General features: G+C 36.6%; 1 protein-coding gene across 8 annotated transcripts; it reads left to right on the top strand.

Annotated features, from left to right (window-relative positions):
- Positions 1-19737, top strand: inpp5b (inositol polyphosphate-5-phosphatase B). 8 transcript variants are annotated; one of them, XM_027011022.2, is made up of 22 exons: positions 1-13; positions 1389-1486; positions 2134-2163; positions 2305-2415; positions 4536-4658; positions 8011-8104; positions 10008-10181; positions 11130-11231; positions 11718-11832; positions 12151-12267; positions 13810-13997; positions 14118-14229; positions 14362-14471; positions 14628-14763; positions 14850-14960; positions 15169-15334; positions 16786-17021; positions 17446-17556; positions 18032-18116; positions 18244-18371; positions 18876-18987; positions 19380-19737. In XM_027011022.2, the coding sequence occupies exons 2-22, from the start codon at positions 1414-1416 to the stop codon at positions 19487-19489; spliced, it is 2544 nt and encodes an 847-aa protein (XP_026866823.1). In that variant the 5' UTR covers positions 1-13; positions 1389-1413; the 3' UTR covers positions 19490-19737. The 8 variants fall into 8 exon arrangements, with proteins under 8 accessions (XP_026866823.1, XP_026866821.1, XP_026866824.1 ...); XM_027011020.2 differs by lacking the exon at positions 1-13 and adding an exon at positions 21-884; XM_027011021.2 differs by lacking the exon at positions 1-13 and adding an exon at positions 23-70.
- Positions 19738-19819: the final 82 nt, after the last annotated feature.

The following is a 19819-nucleotide window of genomic DNA, read 5'->3' as shown; positions in this document are numbered from 1 at the left end:
CTCTGCGTGGCAAGTGAGTGAAGTGTGGGAAAGAGAGGGGAAAGCAGCACAATTGGATAAGCGAATCATGGTTGGCCATCGAGTGAAATCATGTTTAGCTCGCTATAAATGAATCGTACATAGTTAAAGTTCCTATATGTTTGTTTCTTATTGTTCCGTGGTTTCCTAAAACTAAGATTTTGAGGAGCTGGTTTGCGACGTTTGGCTAATGGTACAAAGTGGTTGGCTGCAGGAAATGGATCAGTCTGTGGCAATTCAAGAGACTTTGGGTGACGGGGAAAATTGTATCATAGTATCCTATTTTTATTGCGAAGAAAATCAGCAGTTTTTGTCCACTGTTTGACTGTGGTTAACTAGTTAGCTAGCTACAAGTCCTAACAATAGTTCAGCAGTGAGGATATTCGATCACATCATCAAAATACAGGCCGAGGTTTTGACCGCAGGAATTAAGATGCTGTACGTGCATAGTCCTCAACAATATGATGCACTAAATGCTGCACACGACTTGTAACGTGTATGTTGAAATCGTTTTGGTTTTGCCCTAAAAGACGCGAAACGTTTGATATATATCAAGGCCGTATGCGGAGCACGCCCGCTAAGATACACTTAGTTTACTGTTAAAAGTCAATTGTCTTACAGGATTTGTCCACACGGGGTCTCTTAAGTGCACCACTACGAATGGTGTTTCGTTTCCCACGTTCCATTAATTTAACCTACTAGGTTACTAGCCGACACAAAGTAATACCCTTTTGCCAGTGCCACAGGATTATAAATATAAATATATTCTTAACAAAGTACTGTAAACATGCTGTTCAATGTCTTCTCCTGGACAATGTGATGGAAAGCAGGCTTCTGGGTCTGGTGGAACATATCAAGGAACATGCGTAAGACTAGTCTTTACCATAATAAAAGCACATTGGAAGCTATGGAAAATTGATAAGGGTTTTAACTGATAAGGTTGGCCATTAATATCAAGTAAAAATATCAATTTTGGGAGATGTAGTAAGGCTTAATATTACCCAATACCAGAGACTGCAAGTATAGCTACATAGCAAAAGAGTTTTGTGAATTTTCTGTGCAGCATTTTTATTTAGCAGGCTTTTTGCATATGATTGCTATTTACTGAGTACATCAGTAGGATTATTAGCACAATATTGTGACTGGTGTAGGCAAAAGTTTTCTCTTTTTTATGGTAATTACTTACTATAATTCAGATATTGTGATTTTTAACTCAAAAGTCTAAGCTTTTGCTCATTAAACAGTTGTTTAGAAGTAGTCTGAATAGAAGTTACTTTAGTGTGCTGCTAACCATTAACAGGGCCCACAAACACTGAGAACTTATTTTTCTAGTTGTGAAGAGTACATCTCCTTTTACCTTTCTTCTTCAGGTTATTCTTGTTTACTCACAGAAGAATGGCAATTACTGGTAATGATGTAACACTGCAAGAAATAATTCCCATTTCATATGACTTTTCTGTTGTTGAAGGTAAGCCTCAGCAGTTCTGTTTCTCTGACATGATTTTTTTTTCTCATTCACAGGTTTTAATTGAAACTTTAATGGAAATACATAAATTTGGGTATTTAATTGATATTCTCTAGATCACAATATTGAAGTTTTTGTCAAAATATATCAGCAATAGTGTAAAAATACTCAAAAATCTCACTTAAGGAAAGTACAGTTATCACCTGTTAACTGGCTCTATGACAATGCAAAGCCAGTGGTAGCTTGCTGGTAAAGTTACCTGACTAATAAAGGTTACCAGTTCAAGCCCCACCACTGCCAAGTTGCCACCATTAGTCCCCTGAGTAATGCCCTTAACCGTCAATTGCTCATGTTGTATTCTGTCATAATTGTAAGTCACTCTGGATAAAAGCATTAGCTAAAAATGTACTAGGATTCTGAGTTTCTCACTGAACATAATAAAAGCTCCCACACTTCAGCTTTTTCAAGATTCTGGCATCTACTGACTTGGTGTTCTGATGACTAGCAGAGGTGCAGAAAATAATACATAGAAAATTAATTAAAACCTTTTTTGGTATGGACTGTTATTTGAAATGCACTGGATTTACTGTCTGAACTGCACTCTGTTCTTGTTATCTCTCTTTTCTCCCCCCCTCCCCCTACCTTTCCAGTGTCCTCTCCAGATGAGCTTGCTGTTGTTGGTAAGTTTTTATTTTAGATTTTAGAATATTTTGTCCACCCCCCCCCCCCCCCCCCCCAAAAAAAAAGAAAGAAATCACAGACCAGTTGGGCTATTTTTAAAGAATATAATGAGTCATTTGTGTGTCCATGTACTATTCTAGGTGCAGACACTCGAGTGCGGTTAACATTCTTTAATGAGAAGATGGAGTGCAAGTTACCTTTCGGTTCCCAAACACGTCTCTTCCTTAGTGAGGTTAACAGAGCCTGGTGTGGTAAAAGTTCATCCTCTTCTATTTATCACTAATCTTTTATCTTTGTCCTTTATCTGTATGTATGTTCTTGGACAGACAGGATTACCTAAAAATAGTTTCATTAAAAAGGTTAAGTCAACTGTGGTGTTGGCTTTTAGGTTGGGTATATTTTTATGTAAAAAAAACCTAAGACTTATGCCCTAAAGTCTACTAGTAAATCTTGAGCTGACTTCATTCATTCAGTTCCACTCTTTATATTTTGAAATGCTATTAAGTTGTATATTTGTCTGAAATATTAGAACAGATGAAGTGTCTTGCTGCTGTGGTTCTCCAAGACTAAAACTGAACTGATTTTAAATTCCAGCCTCTTCTCATAAACCTGTTGAAGTAGATGTGCATAGTGACAGCTATATCTAACAGCTGAATACTGGCATATGGGACAGGTTTTTTTTTTTTTCTTCCACTTGTCATAGGTATAGCATAACACATTTATGTTATTAGGTATAGAGGATGTGCATTAGGGGATGTGTGTAAGTGCTTGCATGAGATACAGGGGATATAGGTGTTAATTTGGTCATGATTTGACTGTTTATAAACACTTGCTTATAGGAAGCATGACTTTTGAAATGCAGTATAGAAGACCTATGGTGAAACATTCCAGTCAGATTTATAAAGAAAATAAGTGTAGCCTATAAAGTTATTTCAGTACTATTAAGAAAATTCTCCTCTCTGTCCTCTTAACTTTACAGAATTGAAAAATGCATAGAATGGCACATCTCTTCGGTATGAGGGCTTCTTTAAATATTCATTGTTCTTTTACCATATGTAGGGTATGAGTTATTTTTATTTAATCGATTAATGCCTTTTATATTTGGTTAATATAGCTTGTAGCTAGTCATGTCCTTATGCAACTGCAACAAACAGTTGTAAAATCAAAATGTTACTCTCACCCTGAGTCAAATGGCCTCTCAGACAGAAGATGAATGTGACATTGATTTGCTAAGAGAGTCAAACAGTGGGGGAAGGGGAAGAGTAAAGGGAGGGTGGAGTTTTGTTTTTCGTGGGGGGTTTTTTTTTGGGGGGGGAGGTGCATGTTTGTGTGTGTGTGTGCATGTCTTGTAACTGTCCTACAGCTGAATGTAGCGCTGGCAGAAGTGAAATCCTTTTTCCTGTAATAGCAGATTTTGTGAGATAATTGTTTACACCGAATGTTAAGCATACACCAAGTATTGAATGCTGAATTTATAGCATATATAAGATCTTGTTTTTTGTAGTTAGCACTTGGCAAAATAAGGGATATTGTACTGTACTACATAGCAACAAGTGCAAACTGATGGAGAGTGTGAACAAACCAGCAAATAATTCTATCACCAGAAAGAATATGAAGAACTTACAAGGTAAGCAACAGCAACAGATTGTCTTAGAAACTTGTGGTTGAACCAAAACACCAGTTAGAATCTCTCAAGAAAGGAAGTTCTTGTCCGAGTATGAGAATAAAAAAGCAATGAGTGAGTAAGTCTCCATTACTGTTCAAGTTCACAATATTACTGAAACAGAAACTGATTTTTAAAACATTTTGCTCTCTTGTCTAAATGTTTTTTTTGTTGTTGTTGAAAGTTTTAACTAGCTGTTCTTTTCCTTAACACTGCATATAGAGCTAGTTATTCAGTTTAAACCTGCCTCTTCCTTTCTTTAATAATATTTAAATAGATAAAAGGGGCTTTTGTGGTTATACGGTTCAGTTGGATTAATAATGAAGTTCTATGTTATACACAGATATGTCAAAATTAAATTTTAAGAAATGTAGGAGATTCTGAAAAAGCTGATTTTGTGAATAAAAACATTTTATTCAGAATTTAGATTTTAATGCGTATTAGTAATTAAGGCCATATTTCTAGGGAAGAGGGTAGTTTGCAATTATATAGTTTAATAGGGCTCCTATAATTACCCAAAGACCATATAGAAAACAACTGAATCGTGCTGTAATCAGGGCATAAAGCTCACCAGAAATAGGAGGTACTGAATGCTTTTGAGGGCTGGGCGAGATGTTGAATGCAAATCCAGAATCCCCTCTGATTTTGTATCCTCTTTGATCTAAATGCCCTTTGATTTACTTTTACTTTTCTTCTGTATTCTTTTAGATGTTTGTGAGCAGTACCCAGAGGCCCCGAAATTTGACTGGCTTACCAAGTACCAGAAAAACTCTAAAGGGCTTGGATCAGTACCACCCATTGCAACATCAGTTGGAAAGATAACTAAAACAGGCAAGTGTTGCCTATAGTTGGTCATTTGCATGCACTATTAAATAGATTTGATGGTAACTCAACCAAATGCTCAGTAACATATTCCAACATATTCTTTAAACTGCTGCACCTGCAAGGCACTTCTATTAAAATGTGCCCATTACTGTACATGTCCATGTAACACCTTTCATATGCTGTATGATGGTTAATATTGTATGGCATTGTAGAGGTTGATATTCCTGCAGTTGCATGTAATTTAACACTGTTTTGGAATCCTCTATCTTATATCTATCTATCTACTAATAATAATAAGGCAAACATTAGTTTTTAATTTAGATTTAAAACTACAAGGCATAACTAGCTTTTTGACTGTTATACTAAATTTAAATGCTTATACTAAAAAGTGTTCACACATACATTAGAAAAGGTTAGAGCTCTATGCTAGATCATTTAATATTTCAAAACATCAGAAAATGAATAGCTAGTGGAATTACTCTGCATAGAGGCAGTGTATTCCCACTTTCTAAACCATGTTAAAAATCTGTTGAATTTTAAACAATTTGTAGCCTAAAGATGAAATAATATAAGTAGACATCTTAATATCTTGCCATTTGAGAAGTCATTGAGATTAAAAGAGCAGAAGACGCTTTTAGTATTTTAGTAGCATCATGTGAACACTACATGTAGACCCTATTTGTTTACTCTGGACTGTTAATTAAATGTTCATGCACTTTACTGAACCAGCAGGATTACTGATTACTTAAAGGAAGTTCTGTTATTCACATACTGTTTCTAAGTGATATAACAAGGCTCTTGGATTCTGTGTGATTGTTAGAAATGTGGTATGTGTCTTAGCTGTTAAATGGTCACACTACTCTGTGAACAGTAAACATTTGCAATATTTGTTTTAAATTACACTTAAGTAAAGATTTCAGGATTTCCGTTCAGTCTCACCAAGAGTCCTGTTTCTTCACTATGCCACCTGACTATCTTATGACAGTGGTATTTTGTCACTATTTGCCCAACCTCCCCTAAGGGACCAGACCAGTATATCTGCATACCACAATATTCTGTTGCACCCTGTCTTTCTAACCTTAGAATGAACAATGGCATCCATTTGGAGTTAGCATGAACTGAACTGCCTTGGTATAAATAAGTGAATACACAATCTGAACTTTGGCCAAAGCTGATTGGGGCTTGCATCCATAAAAATGGATGTGAAGGCCAATGTGCATACCATTTTATCTTAATTATTATTATTATTATTATTATATTACCAGTGTGTTTGTGAAGTTACATTAGATTATTTCTCACTTGTTAAACAGTAGTTTTAGTCTGTGGAGTGTTTAACATTTTAAAAACTTGAATGTTTATTGTGGACTTGCAGAGTTGGTTGTTTGGTGTTTTATATTATTAGTTACTTGGGAAATTTTCTTTAACATTTTATGCTATAGTGTATTTTTATAAATGTATAACTTTATTATTATTAGTGTTGTTGTTCTTCTTATAATAATAATAATAATAATAATAATAATAGTTTAGATCATATAGTATAAAACCGACAGTTTTTAGGTTCTGTTAAACACTTTGCTTTTTGAATCGGTTGAGCTGATGATCGATTATGTTGGTCTATGGGTGCACTTTGCTCATGTTAGCGCTAAAGAAGTCCTGACTAAAGGTCCTCGAGTAGCTAGCAGATAGCTAATCGTCTAATCCTCAAATTCCTTGTTGAGAGAGGTTGTTGGGTAGCTAACTACCTAACGTAGCCAGCCAGCTAGCTAACGCTTTTCATGATTAAATTCTCCAGGATGCCAGTGGGATTAGAAGGAAATGTCTGGTGGTGGAAGAGCTATTGGTGAGGAATTTGATTAAACTTGCATGCTAAATATAAGTAATGCTAAAGCAATTATCTTAAAATGGTTTATACTTTAAGGATTTGCTATAGTTTAGTTTCAGTTGGCTAGCGTGTCTGCATTGTTTAGTTAACGTAATTTTAGCTCGTTTATTAGCTAGCTAGCTAGCTAGCTGCTTAATGGCGCACAAATTACAAAGCTAAAATACAGAATTACATCCAGCCCATTTTGAAGACTGAAGACTGCACCCTTGTGAGTTAAGGAAGGATGGATTTTAATAGAGCTGCTAGTTAGGTTTGTGCCGACACGCGTTAGCTAGCTACCTAGCGTTAGTTATGTTTATGTAATTTAGATTTAGTTACGTAATTTATCTGTAATATCTCGATAATTATATTGGTGTATTTTACGTCTATTCGTCTGACATACTCCCGTTCTAATAACCATAATCCTGATGTTTAACTTGCTGAACAGTTTGGGGTTCCATGTCTAATTAATAGTAACTTAGTGATGTTGAATCTTGAAACGATGCCTTTCTGCTATTCTGCTTTGTAACGCATTGTTTGTCATATTTCTTACGTATATTTAATTCTGTACTTGTCTATAAAGATACCTTGCTGTAGGTCATTGTCTCTAGCACTCATTTCTTGGGAGTGTCTGCTTTCCCGTAGTTTTCCATTTCCTATGCTGCTTGAAATCTCAGAGAGCAAAGTGCCACATGGGGTTTGTTTATTAAAACAATATAGATGGCGGTGTGCTTACTATAAAGTGTTCTCACTGGCTCCGAGCATTTTTAATTAACAACATTTGTAATTTATATTTTCAGTACTGGCTGCCTTTTTTTTCTCAATTTTTTTTCTCAGTCTTCTTGCATTATAACATGTAAATGTGGACATAGTGAAGACATTGAAAATGCAGAGGAACAGCCATATAGTTGGTGAACTTGTTAACAACAAACTTGTCAGACATCAGTGAAGAGTATACTTTCAAAGTCTGTCATTTGTAGATCTCACACCAGGTTTGCTGCATTAAAATACTGATAAACATATAATAAGACATATTGTGTGTGTGTGTGTGTGTGGTATGTATGTATGTATGGTATGTATGTATGTATGTATGTGTGATGTGAGAGATAGATAGATATATATATATATATATATATATATATATATATATAGATAGATATAGATATATAGATATAGATATATAGATATAGATATATATAGATATAGATATATATAGATATAGATATATAGATATAGATATAGATATATATATATAAGTAAAGAGTAATGTTGGTAGTGGTTTGATTTACTGCCTTTCTTAAAATGTGCATGGTAGCATTTTTGTCTCAAATTTTTTAACTTAAGCTTGTGTGGTTTCCTTTTCCCAGTTTCAAGCTTGTGGTCATTATGCTATGCAGGGGTCAGTGTCATCATTGACTTTGCCAATAACTGTTGTAATGTGTCCTGTCTGATCTGAGATCAAATTTTACTATTAATTGATTCCTCTCTTTACTACAGAGAGATCTCCTAGAGCCAACAATAGACGACAGAATGAGGACACAAACATAAATACCAGCACAGAAAAGTCCAGAGAAGACGGTGTTTGTGGGAGGTGGGTGAATGCAATTAATGGGATTTAATTATAAGTACACAAAGAGATATTGGTTCATGGTAGTTTACTGTACATTTTGGCAAGTCCTGTCTAGCTAGGTGTTACTGAAACAACTGACAACAGGGTCTATAACAAAATATTCACCATTCAAAATTAGGGCTGAAAGGATTACTTGAGTAACTTGATTATTAAAAATCATCAGTGCAAATTTGTTGCACCGAAGCTTCTTTTATTCCATGTAACTATATCCATGATATTCCCACACCCCATCAAATCAAGCCAAAAACAAATTCACTAGCTAAATGATATACTCCCACATTTTTCCTGTTAACGAGCCTATCAAAAACAATGTTAAAGCTGTACAAGGGTGTGAGAATAAAATGAAGCCAAAATCTGATTTAAAAAAAAAAAAAAAAAATTTAAGTATTTTCATTAGCAAGTGACAGAGAGGTTCACACAGCAGGGTGCTTGTACATGACTTGGGAGGTCATGCGGCCATGCCACTGCTATTTTACAGAAGGTTATCTGACAAAGTAGCTAGTTTGTTAACTACGAGATGGTTGAATTGTACCAGAGCGATTTCTCATCATGTGTATTGGCAGAGAAGTAGAATTGTACATTTTTGGATCTATGCAGCAGGCATTATAGTAAATGGACTGGAATAAGTTATATGCAATTGTATTTTGAACAAATAAATGAACAAATATTCTAGGGAATCACCTTTTGTACACAGGAGAAGTAATAAGCTGCTGTGGTCAGAGCAATCTAGCTACTGTTTTCAAAAACTGCTTTCATACAAATGTTGATGTTCAGTGCATTGTAAAGGTTAGGGAAAGCAGCAAATGGTAAATTACTTTTATCTGGTCTATATGTTTTGTCTGGTCTATATGTTCATGTATTTAAAACAAACTATTTTGTGTTCCATTCCATTTGTGTGCCATTCATATCAACAGTCATTTAACAAAGCTACACCAGCTTTGTCAAAATAATATTTAAAACAGATGTTTTGCACATAATCCTGAACATGTGAAAAATATCATGGATACCTTTTTTTCAAATAAATTGAAAAATTAAGATTGTTTTTGCATTTCAAAAAAGTGTTTTATTCAAAAGCCAGAATGTAATATTGTTTACTAAAATAAGCAATTGCTGCTTCCCTATTCAAAATACTTGAAACCTACTTTGATTATTCATGTGAAGATTCTTCAAGAGCATGCTTTTAAAGGGGGTAGAAATCACAGAGAAAGGTAGTGAGCCTGATTACATTTGACACTTAAGCCATCATGAATCTTAAGCCACCGTAGTAATGCAAATTAACATGCCATAATGGCATAGTGAATTTTGTGGGAAGTAAATTTAATAAGCAGGATGAGTTTCACCTGAGTTCATCAGTGCTGTGAAGTTGCTCCACCCTTAAGCAAACTACAGAACTATCGTTTTATTCACCAGTGCTAGTTAAAATGTCTAATGTTTGCACCCAGAGGGCCTTTAGACTGTATCAAGACTGATCTTGCACAGGCAGTTTTTTTAGTGCTCTGAAGTCAACATTTTCAAAATAAGGCAATCCAAGATCATCTTTTATACTCACCATTGGACTCTAGAAACTGCTCTATTTACTAAATTACAAAAATACCTTTATTAAAGTTAAACTTGGTCAGTTCCACATATAATTAATACAGCTGATGGGAGAAAAAAGGACTTACCTACACTCTAGACTGATAACAATAAAGCTTTGGTTTATTACTGACATCTGAAGGTAATTCAGAGTCATGTAGTTTTGCTTCTTTTTGTATCACTGTATGAAACAAAAGGACATTTTTTCATAAATTGTTGAAGGTGTATTTTGAAATTGTTTTCAAAGCCTCTTGACTTTGGACTGATGTACTATTCATGGTCATTGCAGTGGCCAGGGGACAGTGAAGGGTGAGGGAAGGAATGAGCTGGTTCGCTCATCCAGGCACACGGTATCCAACAAAGCCCAGATGCTCACCATGCCCCAGTTTGGCCTACGAGACAACCTCATCAAGTGTGAACTCCTCAAGAATGAGGAAGCGTACACCTATATTCAGAACTTCAAGTAATATTTTTATCTGCTTCAGCAGTCAGTCGAACAAGAGGCTTGATGTTTTTGTTTAGCCTATGCCAATATTTTTAACTACCTTAAGAATGTTTGTTTTAAAGATAAGCACAGTATATTTAAAATGAAAATTCAGAAACAGACCGAAATAACCACTAATCTAGATAAGACATTTATAAATAGGCCCTCTTGTTTATAGAAAAACAAAGGTTTCTTGTTCGTTCTTTTGTTTTGTTTTGTTTTGTTTTGTTTTTAGGCAGACTAATTATGGTTAGATAATTCAATATTCGTAGCATAATTAATCAACACTGCCCCCTTTAAGGTGAAATTGGATTATGTTGAAAATCGATTTTGTATGAATATACATGAAAAATATACAGAGGGAAGAGGAAAATTTAAATTACTAACTGCATGTCTCATCAGTCCAGAGTACGCATTAATGCGCATTGTCTCTTTAGTAAAACAATTTATTTCACTGTATTTTAAATTTGTTTGTTTACAGGTTTACTGTAAACTCATCACTCACTTTACTGGAATTATCTTCCTTGCACCTACACTGACAGTTTGTCAGCCTCCCTGTACCCTTTTCATCACTGATCAGTTATAAACCCAGGACCACTGTTAGCCTTATATTCTTTGGGTGGTAATTTAACGATTATCAGCATAGCACTGACATGGTAGTGGCAAGGTAGTTGATTGTGAAATGGTACAAGTGGGTCAGAAATAGCAGTGTTGCTGGGGTCATTACATGTGTTACTCTTAGAGCTGGATTCAGTGTGGTCCATTACCCAAAAATACCCAACCAAGAACAGTCCTGTTGTCAGGACTTGATGAAGTACTATCAAACTGTAGTTGGTATAATATGTATGTATGCCCACCTGTATGTTGTAAGTGGACACTTAAAAGTTGACTTGTGCATGTATATATTAAATTTTGCCACCCTTTCAGCTTTTTCCTGGGCACGTACAATGTAAATGGGCAGACACCAAGGGAGAGCCTGCGTCCATGGCTGAGTGCCACACCTCAGCCTCCTGACTTCTACTGTGTAGGGTAGGACATGTACATGCTTCCCACTATAGTGCATTTTCTTGAACACTTATACAAGGGCTAAATAAACTGGATTAGAAACTGGCGTACATGTGCTTTAACTAAAATATGGGTGTGACGATGCCCCCTCGTCAGCAGCCTCCATCTGGCGGCTGTGGCCTCCACATGGTCTTTTGTTTGTTGTGTTTTTCTTTTGTATATTTTGGTTGTGTATATATAGGTGGCATGTGTAGTCTCTTTCACCGTGTCACCTGTGTGTCATTATGTTGTCCCTTTATAAGCCTTTTGTGTTCATATGACCGATTCAGTCATTAACGTTACATTGGCTTTCTTTAGTTCCTTTTTGTGCATGCTTATGTTCCATTTATCTCAATCTCGTCAGTTGGAGACTCGTGTTTGCTTCCTTCCTTTTTGCACATTCTCTGCCTGTGATAATGGGCCTGTCTTGCATTAGAGCATTTGTTTTCCTTGTTGGGGTTTTATCCCCAGATTCCAGGAGCTGGACCTTAGTAAAGAGGCGTTTTTCTTTAATGACACACCCAAGGAGCAGGAATGGATGAAAGCTGTGTCCGAGGGCCTCCACCCAGATGCCAAGTATGCCTTAGTAAGGACTTCTTTTTGCTTTGCCATGACCTTGAGTTACCATTTGGGCATTTAGTTGTGTTTTTTGTTGTTTGAGTGCACCACAACAAAAAATAATTGTATTAGAGTTTTTTCCATGTGTTTGTTTATTCTTAATAGAATGTTATTTCATGTACTGGAGTTTTCATTGTAAATACTGAGTATTTAAATACTGAGTATGAAGTATTTAAGTCAGGATATCATTAGCTGTATGAATGTTCAACTATTATTTGCTATGGTGTAATATTTAACAGGGCCTTTGTGTGTTAGTAACTATTGACTTCTATTCTGTGTGTGGTAGGTGAAGCTGGTGCGACTAGTAGGGATCATGCTGCTCTTCTATGTGAAGAAGGAGCATGCCAAGCACATCTCCGAGGTGGAGGCAGAGGCTGTAGGCACAGGAATCATGGGCAGAATGGTGAGCTTAAGCAACGGTCATATTCCTAACCTGAAGTGACTCAAATCCGACTTCTTTAAATTAATGTGGCTCAAATCTGACTTTTTCAAGGCTCTGTAGACACACACATTCAATCTTTTCAAACCATTTGCATCACATTCATATGTTGTCCTAGATTGGATTCATATCCAGTATATGGTCATGCATCTTGAATGAGAATGGTCAGATCAGAATTCATATGACTTTTTTTTCTGGTACGCATGCTGTTGTAAAAAGTGACAACAGTAGCTACGAAAACAGCAAACGCTAGCTGCCATATTTATGGAATTTACCTGATGCTTTTATCCAAAGCAACTTACAATTATGACTGAGTACAAGTTGAGCAATTGAGGGTTAAGGGCCTTGCTCAGGGCCCCAACAGTGGCAGTTTGGCAGTGATGGGGCTTGAATCAGCAACCTTCCGATTACAAGTCAAGTACCTTAACCACTGAGCTACCACTGCCCCATAGTTTTCTATATGTAGTGATGAGCAATGCTTGTTTGGGGCATTCACATAAATAAAGTGAAACAGAGAGATACAAAGCATAACATGGAGGTAATTACAACAACAACCGACAACACTGGACAGGAAGACAAGATGTATAAGTACACAAGTAGATTAGGGGAAAAGAGACACAGGTGCAAACACAAGAAAGGCAGAGACATAAAAGCGACTAAAATAAAAACAAAGCCACTTTGCACCATGTGAACCTCATCGCTAAAAGGGAACTATGAGATTTAAAATTGGATTTGAAAAGTCACATATGGAATAAATTAATGTACCGTGTAAGGTATGTCAATCAATTGCAAGCAAAAGTAGCAGCCTGATAAATTTGTTCCTGCATATAGGCTGCACACAAACACAATTACAAGCTACCCTAGACCAACAAAAATGCCCACTAAATGACAGCTATTAGCTGCTTCATTTTCTATTGCTTTTTCTATTTTATATTGCTTTTCCACTCATTTCTCTATGTAGAAATGAGTGGTGGAGTGGTATTTCATATCAGGAAACACTAAGCAGTTCTTGATCAGTTATTGAATAAATTATATTGCATTTATACTTGCACAATGTTGAGTCTGTTAAGGATATTTATAATAAACAGTTCTTTCACTACTTCAATGCTATATATTGTGATGGTTATTATTTCTAATTAAAAAAAAACTTAAAAAGGTTTTAATGAAATTGTCATTTTCCAATTTCATTATGTAAGAACTGAAAAAATTCTAAATGTAATTGAGAATTGTCAATGATATCGCCTTGCCATACAGTCAATATCCAATACAGGCAATTCTAATCTGCACCAAAAATTAAACAGTATGGCTTGTAATGTTAATGCAGTCTTATGAGCATAGGTGAAATCTTACTTTGTAATTTTGGTGTTGCTATATGGACAAGTCCAGTCCAAGCACATTGTTACCTCCAACAATGGAAAATAATTACAAATTCACAACTTTTTCTCTTTTGTTGTTTCAGTGAGCCACATATAAATGTAGTATCCAAATGTCTTAATTCTCTCTCAGGGAAACAAGGGTGCTGTTGCAGTTCGTTTCCAATTCCACAACTCAGACCTCTGTGTGGTGAACTCCCACCTGGCAGCACATATAGAGGAGTATGAGAGACGCAATCAGGACTACAAGGACATCTGCAGCAGGATGCTCTTCAGACAGCAGGACCCGACACTTCCACCTCTCACTATCCTGAAGCACAGGTAATGTTTTCACTGTAAATACTTTTCAACCTAAAATAATAAGTATACAAGGTGGGATTTCTTTATGTTACACTTAGTGTGGCTGTGGCTAGTATTTGAACCCCAACATTCTGTCTGCAGTATTGTCCTATGGCTTGGTGATTTGAATTATCGAATAAGTGAACTGGATGTTGACTATGTGAAAGACCTTATATTGAAAAAGGATTTCGAAACACTTCACAATTATGACCAGGTAGGTCTTAAACTGACTGTGTGGTTTGTTTGTTTTTGGAGGGGGGGGGGGGAGGTGTTGTTTATTTGTTTTTTGTATTTAAGACTGATCAAATGTGTTTGAACATGATACAAAATTGTGTGTGCATTTCAGTTGAAAAGGCAAATGGATGAAGAAACTGTGTTTGTGGGCTTTATGGAGGGAGAGATTGATTTTCAACCAACATACAAGTATGACACTGGCTCAGACTACTGGGACACCAGGTAAAAAAAAAAGTTTCTGTGCATGTTACGTCAGCTGCTTTTCTGTGTTGTTAGTATGTACCATTACCATTAATTCTGAATGATTCAGCTAAGATTATTTGTGTGTGCGCTTGTGTGGGGATGGGCTGGCTGGTTGTTTCATGTACACATGCAAAGTGAGAAGTGTCGGGTCCCAGCCTGGTGTGATCGCATCCTGTGGCGAGGGAAGAACATCGTCCAGCAGTATTACCAGAGTCACATGACCCTGAGAACCAGTGACCACAAGCCCGTCAGTTCTCTGCTGGAGATAGGGGTGGGAAAGCCAGCTTGGCCTTATACTATATGTTCTGAGCCTTTTCAACTAAGGCACTGCATAACATCATTCACTATTTTTCATAGATCAAAGTGGTGAATGAGGAGGCTTATAAAAAGACGTTTGAGGATATAGTACGGTCCCTGGACAAACTAGAGAATGAGTGCATTCCATCAGTGTCTGTGTCTCAGAGTGAGGTGAGCATACAGTTGAGTCTGCCACACAAACCACATCGTAAGTCACATTAAGTTCATGAATCTAGCATTTGGATATCTCATTAGCTGTTAATTCTGTCCAGTCATATGCAGAACAGCAGGGCAGAAAATAAATGTATAAATTTTTTTGTTTCACGTCTATATTTTTAATTTTTCTTGGACAATTTGTCTTCACATTCATTGCCTTCAGTTCCACTTCAAGGATGTGAAATTCATGCAGCATCGATCTGAGACTCTGAAGCTTCACAATGACGGTCAAGTGCCATGTCAGTTTGAGTTCATCCAGAAGCTTGATGAACCAGCCTACTGCAAGCCCTGGCTCACTGCAAACCCAGCCAAAGGCTTTCTTGCCCAAGGTAAGCACAGCATCTCAGTAAATCTGGACACCTCAGGTCCACTAGCATATCGCATATTAGTTGATGTTTGCAGTTCTTGAGGGTAGCAAATACAATTAAAGTTGCTGTGATTGATTCTATAGTTCATTATTCTGCTGGATTTATTCACCAAAAGAGCCTACTCCCAGTGACGCATGGTACCCTTCCTCATCAGCACAGAATTGTATGAATAATTATGGGTTCATTTTCCATTTGTTGTGTTGCTAAACTGGAAGGTCATAGCAGCAAAACTACAATGAGTGCAAGTGCATCCTTTGTTGTTGATCCATATGGTATTAAGGTTTCTGCCTCACTGAGCATGGTTATCTTAACTGTACTGATAAAAACTGTGCGCACCACTGCTGGCAGGCACTCCTTGCCAAACCATACATAGATGTAAATGCCACAGGACGTTCAATCCTACATTGGAAATATGCCATTGTTGATCTTTTTTTCCCTCTTTTCCTTTTGTTATAATGCTATAGGCTTCTACAGTAGATAACTTGTTATAATAATGGCTTTTGTTATACACTCACCAGCCACTTTGTTAGGTATACCTGTTCAGCTGCTTGTTAATGCAAATATCTAATCAACCAATCACATGGGAGCAACTCGATGCATTTAGGCATGTAAACATGGTCAAAATACCTGCAGAAGTTCAAACCAAGCATCAGAAAGGGGAATAAAGGTGATTTAAGTGGCATGGTTGATGTTGCAAGACAGGCTGGTCTGAGGTTATTTCATAAACTGCTGATCATCTGGGGTTTTCAAGCATTACCATTTCTAGAGTTTACAGAGAGAGGCCCAAAAAAGAGAAAATCTCCAGTAAGTGGCAATTCTCTGGGTGAAAATATCTAGTTGATGCCAGAGAAGAATGGCCAGACTGGTTTGAGCTGATAGAAAGGCTCGTTACATCCGAGGGTATGCAAAAGAGCACTTCCAAACACGCAACACATTAAACCTTGAAGCAGATGGGCTACAGCAGCTGAAGACCTCACCAGGTGCCACTCTTGTCAGCTAACCAAAATTGGACAACAGAAGAATGGAAAAACATTACCTGGTCTGATGAGTCTCGATTTCTGCTGTAACATTTAGATGGTACGGTCAGAATTTGGTGTAAACAACATGAAAGCATGTATCCCTCCTGACTTGCATCAATGGTTCAGGGTGGTGGTGTAACAGTGTGGGGGATATTTTTCTGGAACAGAAGCTTGCATCATGGATGCATAGCCGACAACTCTGCTGCAACTGTGCTATTATGTCAATCTGGACCAAAAACTTTGAGGAATGTTTCTAGCACCTTGTTTACTCTATTCCATGAAGATTGAAGGCAGTTATGTAGGCAAAAGGGCATCCACCCTAGTACTAGCAAGGTGCACCTAATAATAAAATAGTTGGTGAGTGTATGTACATAACTATAGTTCTGTCTGTAGGAGCCAGCATAGACATTGATCTGGAGGTGTTTGTGAACCGCTCCACGGCTCCAGAGCTTAACTCGGGTCAGCAGCAGCTCGAGGACATTTTGGTGCTTCACCTGGAGAGGGGCAAGGACTACTTTATCTCCATCACAGGCTCCTACCTGCCAAGCTGCTTTGGATCATCCATTCATACCCTCTGCCAGATGAGGGAACCCATTCAGGAAATGCCCCTAGAGATGATCCACAGACTAGTGAGTTAGACCAGACACAAATGTCACATTTTCTGTCCCATAGAATGTGATCCAAGTGTTTTAAATAATACATCTTGTGCAATGGATGGATAGATTGATGGATTATTTGTTTAAAATGTTGAGATATTGAAAGGTAGATTTAATTTGAAGTTTTGATAACATTTCTCAAAAACAGCTAGTAAAAGGTCACAGGTTTTGAAGAAACAAAACCTGTGCTGGTGTTGCTAAGAGAATTTGCACAGACAAGCAAGAGTTGTTTCTGAGTACTGTTCCAAGTAGGCTTTTAGACATGTGCAATTGGCCTAGAACACGCTGTCATCAGGGTTATTAGCATTGGAAAACATTGGGCCACCAGATACATCAAGCCTCTTATTCTTAGATGTGACCTTGTGATTCTAATATCATCTTATATTTTGCTATAAAGAGTATGTTATCACCCAGTGAGATGAGTATTCCATGCACTGAGAAGGCTTTAGACATTCCAAAAGAAATATGGATGATGGTGGATCATCTCTATCGCAATGCCAGCAAACAGGTGAGGATGCTACTGCAGCAAATCACTGTGTGGTTTTGTGTGCTTGTGCCTATAAAGGTTGGTGTGTGGGTTGTTGTTGTTTTTGTTTTGTTTTGTTTGTCCTTAATTTCAAAATACAGATGCATCACTAATATTCCCCTAGCACTCACACTAAATCTATGCCACTAGTTCTCTGCAATTCTTTCTTCAAGTCTGTCTGTATGTCTGTCTGTCTGTCGGTAAGTAAGTCTACCCACTGATATTCTGCACCACAGCAATGCACAAGAAGGAATCTGTGTAACAAAATTATGCTTTGGTCACTGTTGGGTAGCTAAAGCAATACAGACAAAAAGGCATTTTAGTTAAACGCAAGGGTGGCCACACTTACTGCGACTTGTAGTACAATGCTTGTAATTGTGAACTTTAGCTTCTTTTTAAGTCATGAAACTGCATCTTAAAATGAGATGTTTAAAATAGCCTTATGTTTTCATTACAGGAAGACCTCTTTCAGCAGCCAGGCCTACGAAGTGAGTTTGAGGTGATCAGGGATTGCTTAGATACAGGCACGCTTGACTCCCTCCGTATCCTTTCATAGTTTTCACTTTAAGTGATGATGCTAAAAGCAAATTTTCACCTAAAAGCATATTTGTGTACTGAAATCTGTATAAAAGCTGTTTTGTGTACATCTTTGACCAAGTTGATTACTAGCTGGAAGCAACCACTCAGTGGCTGAGTCCCTGCTGCTGTTCCTTGATGCCCTACCTGACCCAGTGGTCCCATTTTCAGTATACCAGGAGTGCCTGGATTGCAGCTCCAATATTGGCCAGTGTAAAAAGGTTTGTGCCAGACCAGATTACATTTTTGTAGGTATTCATGGAATTTAAGAAGTGGTACAGTACAGTAGTTTGGTTTATTTAAGATGTATGTATGAGATTGTGGATTAAAAGTGTAACAAACAGGGAAGTTTAGACACTGAAAATTTAAAATTATGCCTCAGCCTTTAATACTCTCCTCAGCTTCTAACAAAGGGTGATTCATATGCTATTGTTCAAAGCCCAATTGCAGTACATTATAAAATATTTTTTTGGCAGTCTTTTATTTTTAAATAGAATTTATTCTTGAGCCAGGCCAGTCTCTGTAGTATATAATTAGAACTGTTGAATCAGTAAATTTTGTAACACAAAATGTTAAAACATTGAATCCAGAATGGAAATCTTATCAAATGTGTAATGCATGTATACTAAATTGGAAAGCAAATGCTTGAGAAATGTCTCACACACACACACACATAGTTAACAACAATATATTAGACATGTTAATGGTCTTTTTCACATCCACAGATTATTTCCTTGCTACCTCAGTGCCATAAAAATGTTTTTAACTATTTAACGGCATTTCTTCGGGAATTGTTGAAAAATTCTGCCTACAATCGCTTGGATGTCAATATTTTGGGTAAGTAGAGGAGATGCTTTCACTTCTAGTTTCCTGTATATCTTGGATTTTGTAGACACGGGTGTTTTTGTTAGAAAGCAGAACTCAGAAAAGCTGACTACAGCTTTGCAGTAAATAAGATGTTTTAAGATAAATGGTATCTAATGCATGGTTGTTGGGTTTTTTTCATAACATTTATGTAACATATTTAGCATTTTTAGGTTCTTGTGGAAATTGGCTGAAAAACTATATTGCAATTAAAGTAAAAATAAGTGACACATAATATTGCCAGTGCTATGTATTCTTCATAATTAATTTAGTGATTTATGAAGGACATGATAGGCTACTAATACATGTTCATGAACTTTATAGAGATGCATGAGCTATTCAGTAATTCATGTTTCTCTTCACAGCCACAATATTTTCTGCCTTATTGGTAAGGCCCTCCACAAAGCAAGACCAAATGGAGAAGAGGAAAACAAGAGAGTTTTTCCAGCATTTTCTTATTCAAGACTCCCACTAATGTACATTAATATCATTGTTATTTTAATCCAAATAACTGCTTAAGGAAATAGCTGTAGTTTATGTGCCAAGATTGCTCAATTTTTATTCAGCACATTTTAGTTGAACTGCTTACATTTTACTTCAAAGCTTTTTAAATAAAATATAAAACAGCTTTTTTATTAGGCAGCAGGAATGCTGATGTATCTATATAGAAAGTAGTCATTATTTAAAGATCAAATGTATTAGAATTTTTACTGTTTGTAAATACGAAGCATTCTTTAATATATATATATATATATATATATATATATATATATATATATATATATATATATATATATAAATAAAA

The sequence above is a fragment of the Electrophorus electricus genome, chromosome 10, assembly GCF_013358815.1.
Source record: "Electrophorus electricus isolate fEleEle1 chromosome 10, fEleEle1.pri, whole genome shotgun sequence".
Classification (NCBI taxonomy): domain Eukaryota; kingdom Metazoa; phylum Chordata; class Actinopteri; order Gymnotiformes; family Gymnotidae; genus Electrophorus; species Electrophorus electricus.
This window is presented reverse-complemented; position numbering and strand designations above follow the sequence as displayed.